Source organism: Corvus brachyrhynchos, unplaced genomic scaffold (genome assembly GCF_000691975.1).
Source record: "Corvus brachyrhynchos isolate BGI_N302 unplaced genomic scaffold, ASM69197v1 scaffold200, whole genome shotgun sequence".
In the NCBI taxonomy this organism is placed as follows: domain Eukaryota; kingdom Metazoa; phylum Chordata; class Aves; order Passeriformes; family Corvidae; genus Corvus; species Corvus brachyrhynchos.
The window spans coordinates 6,891,010-6,897,219 of record NW_008236184.1 but is presented as its reverse complement, the minus strand read 5'-3'; the positions used below and the strand labels follow the sequence as shown (position 1 = coordinate 6,897,219).

General features: G+C 47.9%; 2 protein-coding genes across 3 annotated transcripts in view; one reads left to right on the top strand and one right to left on the bottom strand.

Moving 5' to 3' along the window:
* Positions 1-1,890, top strand: part of RASL12 (RAS like family 12) — an 11,958-nt gene extending 10,068 nt beyond the window's left edge. Inside the window, exons 6-7 of the mRNA XM_017736413.1 lie at positions 641-777; positions 1,681-1,890. Coding sequence (XP_017591902.1) covers positions 641-777; positions 1,681-1,772 — 229 coding nt within the window. The 3' untranslated portion in view covers positions 1,773-1,890. The remainder of the gene's footprint in view (positions 1-640; positions 778-1,680) is intronic.
* SLC51B (solute carrier family 51 beta subunit) overlaps positions 10-6,210 on the bottom strand; it is a 6,375-nt gene continuing 174 nt past the window's right edge. The window contains exons 2-6 of one of the 2 annotated variants that reach the window (XM_017736437.1): positions 2,706-2,816; positions 1,897-2,037; positions 1,385-1,475; positions 378-634; positions 10-176 (exon numbers count right to left, since the gene is read on the bottom strand). In XM_017736437.1, the coding sequence (XP_017591926.1) occupies positions 415-634; positions 1,385-1,475; positions 1,897-2,037; positions 2,706-2,745 (492 nt within the window). In that variant the 5' untranslated portion in view covers positions 2,746-2,816 and the 3' untranslated portion in view covers positions 10-176; positions 378-414. Of the gene's footprint in view, positions 635-1,384; positions 1,476-1,896; positions 2,038-2,705; positions 2,817-6,210 lie in introns of both variants that reach the window. The other variant, XM_017736430.1, reaches the window with a different exon arrangement.

Here is a 6,210-nt window from a genome sequence, read left to right as displayed (position 1 = left end):
AATACAGCATTTTGATCAACCACTTTGGAAAGTATTTTAATAAAGATGATTCTGAAAAGAATAAAAATGCCTCAGCTTCAGTGTTGCTGATGGGAAGTGAGGGTGGTTACCCTGCCTGACTGCACGCCAAGCTTCCCACCTCCTTCCCTGGCTCAGCTCCCTCTTGTTTGCAGCACCTGAGGAAGAAGATGAAGTTGGCACTGGAGGGAAGGCTGGAAGCAGCCGAGAGCAATGGGGGAACACCAGCCAGGCAGGAGCTGAGCCCAGGGCCCCTCCTGCAGGTGCAACTCTGCTGCTTTCTTGTTTCACTCTTCTCTTTTCCCAGGCTAAACTGCATTTTTAAACTTCCATCCCTATGAACTGAGACCTTCTGATACCTTTCTTAAGGCCTAAATGGGCTGACTTCAGCTGCCACTATATGGCCTCCTCAGACATCTCCGTGTACAGAGACGTGACAGTCCCGTCCTTCCACTGGACCGTCACATCCCCTGGTCTCCGGTCCTGGGGCGCTGGCTCCTGCTTTTGCGGCTCGGCCGGGCTGTATTCCTGCACAGGCACCAGGGCTTGCTTGGCATCCAGGTCAACCTGCTGTGTGGTTTGTGCTGCTTCTCCATTCACGAGGATCTTCCTTTTCCTGCAGGGAAGGCACAAGGACACATGGAGTGAAGCAGCAAGCCCAGCCCACATCTGAGGGCACCTACCCTGGTGATGGTCACAGCCGTCAGTTTGCACCATGTTCCTGGAACACGCCAGCTGCTGATGGGCAAACGCTGACAGGTAAGAGCTCTGAAGTGTTTGAGCACACACAGCTGTGGGATTCACACTTCGAGAGCACCCAGCTCCTGATATCAGGAGCAGCACGCAGCCAGCCATCACTAGAGGGAGTGCGAGGCAGGCTCGTAGCATTAGCTCTTTTTTTGGTCTGAAGACAGCAGCTCTGACACAGAGCTAAGTTTTCGTACAGTAGCAAACAGTGAGTTGCTCCTCAGCTGTGGGGTTGTGCAGCAACAGGGGAACAGTGTGGGGATGTGGATGGAGAAAGGCTGGGAGTCCTGCTCCAGAGCCCCTGTACTTAGGGGAAAGCACATCACAGCATAGTTATCATCACTTCCCTCCCAGCAGCCTTGCTGGGCTGGGCAGAGCTGTGCAGTCCTTTACTGGATCCAGGACTCAGAGAAGGGAAGGGGCTTGTTCCAAGTGACACAAAGAGAGCAGGCATCAGGCAAGGTTTTATAACAAAAAATGGTTCAAAGGGAGTTTGTCTTTGCTTTTCTCCTCATCACTTAGGGTTTGTCCTGCCCTGCCAAACCCCTGTGTCTGTCTGCCTGTGAGGATTTCAGGGCACCACCACACACCAGAAGATTCTCAAATTTTCCTGACTCACCTGTTTCGCACAATGTTAATGGTCAGAAGAACAAGACCCAAAATCATGGTCGCGAGGGAAAGCGCAAGGACAGAGTAATTCCATGTTGAGGCTGAGGGAAAGCAGAGAGGCAGGGTTAGTAGGCACAGCACAGTGTGACCCACAGAGCCTGGCCAGGTGTTTCCTGAGGGCATCCAGGATGTTCTGTCCTTGATTTTTGTGGCTTTGAAGTTGATCCTCATGGCACTGACCTGCTGCTATGTCAATCTGCTCCCTCACCCTGCCAAAACCACAAGAGACCTTTGCTCTATTGGCAGGCTCTGCCTGGAAAGAGGCTGAACCCCAGAGACACTATCTCAGCAAAGCCTCCTGCCTGTCTTCACCTATGGCCTGCTTCTTCCAGAGGTGAGACTGAGGGTTTGTGTGTCTGCAGTAAATCACCTCCTCAGGTAATGCCGTCAGGCATCTCTGTTAAGCAGGAAAGTTAACAGCCAAGGACTGTGTCTCAGACCGGGAACACCAATGGGACTTACGGTCTTCTCTGCGGAAGAACCAGAGCAGCTCCTCCAGCTGTTCCAGTTCCAAGCCCAGTGGAAGGGTAGCATTGCCTGGTGTGTGCTCGTACATGTGTGTGCTGGCCAGGGTGGTCGGGAGGTACTTGTGCTCTGCCTCAGCTGTGGAGGAAAGAGAAAGATGCAATGGTCACTCACTGCAGCCCTTCAGACTGCAAGTGACCTTCCCCTTCACTTGCAGGGTTGCCCAGCACGTCTCTCCAAGCAGGCAGAATGCAGCCCTGAGTGTACAGCCTGATCTCATGCACTGAATAGTGGAGAGTGATTTTGGCTGCAGAACCCATTATGGTGGGGCACCATGGCTGCAAAGACCCCAGGATGCTGATAGGGCCTTTCCACTTTCCCCAGTTCCCTCCACTGAGAGGCAGCTCTGAGTGCCACAATTCACCAGAGAGTTGCGTTGTCAAGACCAGTCCTGGAAATCTGACTCTGGACTGCAGTCCTCCAGCAATAAATTCCTATTTATCAGGCTGGCTTGTAAACACAGCTAGACTCTAGCATTTTTTATCAGAAAAGCTTAAATGTCTGCAAAGAAACCAACATGTAAGTGTGGCCAACCCCAAGCAGAGGACATACAGAGTGCAGATGGGAATGACACCAAGTTCTGGAACTGGGGTGCAACTTTTCCCATGGCTCAGCCAGACTGCTGCTGGTGTATACTGAGGAAAATAGCCCCATAGAAAGAAAGAAACTGTATTTCCAGAAAGTTAAGGTCTTTGCACATGTGACCTACTTTACCCACAACACTGTCCTTTAAGCCAAGACTCTACCTTGCAGCAGGAAAAATGGGATTATCCACAAGAACTTCATATTTGTATATGCAGGTGGGATGGATCACGCCTTCACAGTGTTTCTTCAGTGTGGAGATGCCTGAGAAAGACAGAGAAACTAAGGAGTTGAGAAAGACCCTGATTGCCCTCCTACTCCAGCTCTATTCAGAGGGAGGATCTCATGTACTTTGGCATCTGTTTCCTCCTGTGAATGTGAGTCTGAGCTGCCACGACAGGGTGCAGAAATCCCTGGAGCCACCAAGGTGATCGCAGAGGGAGTCTGGCACAGCGTCTGCTGCCTGAGGTTGGGCCCCTTGCCGAGGTGAACCTGTACAGATGTGAGCTCAGCTGCTGCAAGCCAGCCCCTCCCCAACTAACTAAGCTTCCCTGCTTGCTCCCCTGCCTTAATCCTTAGAGAATACATACTTTGCATGTGGCTATCTGTTGCCAACCCATGGATGGCAGAATAAGGGTGTGGAGATGAGGAAATGGAAGGCTTAGCTCCAAGAGGAGGCAAGGCTGGCTTGCCATTGAGCATACAGTGTCTCCCATCCCTCAGGGAAACAGAAAGTCCTCCTTGACCTTTAGTCCCTCATTTGTCAGTGGCATTAATCCAACTTTTATGGCTGCTTATCCAAATTAGTTCTTCAGCCTCCTTTGAAGGGACCTGCCCTGAGCAGGGGTTCCTGGCTGTCCATTGTGAGTTGGTGAGACATTGAGATGGCTCTACCCAGCCCACTGCTCGCTGGCCCTCACCCACTGGAAGGTCAACGACACCACAACACACATGTCCCTCAGACATTCTGGCCCCACAGGCCATTAATTATTATATGGAGACTTTTATGACAGTCTGATACTCTCAACTTTTACCTGCCTTTGCTGTGTGGCCTGGTGCTGTCTGAAACTTGTTCACAAGCATGTTCCACTGTGCCAGGCGTGTCAACAATGCTGTTGCTGACTCCTCAGGGAAGCACTTGTCCCTTCGGTTATAGACCTAATGATTGCTACTATTTTCCCCCCCTTCTCAATGTCTTCACAATTCAAAGTTCACATTTTATAGCTAACCAGGCATGCAGGCTTGCTCCCTGCTGCCAGAAAACCACCTGCTAGCAATTCTTTGAGGAGGGGACTGTCAAATATGTGGTCCACTTTGTATTACAGAAAATATGGGTAAAGCTGCTCCCCGCAGTTAGGTGTGCCAATTACCTTCCTGTCCAGGTAACCTTTAGCTTATTCACATGGATCACCCCTTACAAAGGAGGAAATAAAATCTTGATGCCAATGAAAATAAGTTACAAGTCAGCTACACCCTAATAAGAAGTGGCACTTGAATGTGTTAAATCTTGCAGTGCAAGGCTTCTGAGTAATCATTCGCCCGAACAGGAATATTTGACAAGAATGTTGCTGATTTTCCCCTTAGGTGTTTCATAAGTTGTGGGCTACCTCCTGGTGTCTATGCTCTGCAGGGATGCTGGAAAGCTGCTGGAAGTACTTCACTACTTCATAAAGTAGTGACCAACTGCCAAATCTTTCCACACATTGGAGGCCAGAACTTTGCAGGTACAACACAGCAGCAGAATGGACATTTATTGAGCATTAACAGGACATTTAGGTAAAATACTTTCAGGGAAACTACTGTTATTTTACAGATCTCTTACATCTAAATCACACTAACCAAATTCGTTTCATCAAAGCTACAAAACAAAGTGTTCTCAGGTCAGTGTGTCTACTCCAGTGGAGTCTGAGCAGGATCCAGAATTCTGCCTAAACCACCAATTTCCTCAGTAAGGAAACAGTGACTCCCACAGTTGGACTGGAAATGCTCTGAGGAGTTTGGATCTTCCAGCCTGGAAGAGATTGTTAAAGCCATCTCCTCCAGCCTCCCCCAGACAGCTGCCCTGCCCTGCTGCCCACATCCCAGCCTGGGCAAGTACTGCTCCACGAGACGAGCTGGGAGAGTGTGGGGATGTTCTTCCCCATTGCTCCCCTGCCTGCACATCTCAGCAGTAACTCTGCCTGCTGATGGACAGGGATAAGCCCTTTGATCCAGGCCTCTGCAACTCCAAGTGTGCACTTTGGTCTCCTATCCCTCTGAAGACACCCAAGACCCTTTTGAGGTTGCTTCCCATCTTGGGTACAACACAGGAAGCTCAAATGGGAGAGAGCTCATGCATTTTATACTCATATGGAAGGAGGCAGAAAGAACAAAGAACCCACTACCTCTCAAGAAACATTTTACCTGTGTTACTTTGAATTTATATTGACACCTGAACATTTTTGTAATTTCTTTCTTTTTGCAAATGGAATTTTCATACCAAAAGCTTCAAAATCTGTATGGTGTTGTGTATTTCAGGAACAAAGAGTCACTCACTGATGCTATTTCAAATCCTCCTGAGGATCTGTGGACTTTGGTAGCATTCAGTGAAATCTCAAGAAATTACAGAAAAATTAAATTACAGAAATTACAGAAATTACAGAAAAATGGCAAGTGACTGCTTTTTGCTCTATGCATTGATCCCAGCACTTAAATGGTAAAATCCTTTCTCATAATGGGAGCCCTTGGAGATCTGAGACCTATCACATGCAGAAGGCAGACCTGAGGGATTGGTGCTCTAAAGGTTGGCATAATCCAGCAAGGGGGCTGTGCCATGTGGGAACATGGGAACACACACATCCCCAGCTGCACGTGGACTCTTTCCAGTCAGGGCACAGCACGTGGTGCTCTGAAACCACCCCGTGCTTTCGATAGTGGGTTTTGTCAGGTCTGATATTCATGGCTGCTCACCAAGACACATGTTGCCCTCATTCTGCAAATGAGAAGTCTTTAGATACATATTATACTGGTGTACGTAAAGATGGGGAAAAATCTTTTGGAAATACCATCAAGTACAGCTTCTGTTAAGATGATAATGTCCCTCTGGGCTCCGTACTCAAAACTCACTACACTATATGGGACAATGCATTTAGACTATCCCAGTCTTTCTAAAGTAGTCTCCTCTTGCCATCCAGACTCTTTCTCTGGTGGTTATCTTATCTTAGCTGATAGCATGAAAATGGGTCAGTTATTCCAAATACAGTCTTAAAGTGGGATGTCCTGTCTTTGGGATTCATAGAGGATATATATACGTCACACCACAGCCATGCAAATGGATGCTGTGGTTTATAAAGGCACATTAAGGACTGAGTTCCATTAAGAAACACAAGAAAAATGTTTAGTATTTAAAATGCTAAGGCAAGAAGGCAGTCTGTGCTATTTTTTAACCTCTGTAAAGTAAAAAGCTAAAGAGCAAATCTGAGTTATATTACATATTTTCCTTTCACTGCTTTTATATGCAGGAGTTATCCCAGCCTGCTTTTTACTTGCCATTCAGACAGTCTCTTCTTAAAAAGTCTGCCTTCATTTAAAATTTTCAAGGATTCAAGCCTTCTAACTGGAATAAATAAATAAGCCTTTCTTTACAGATAGCTATAAATTAACCCAGCAGCCAGTGCAGCAGGCATGCCC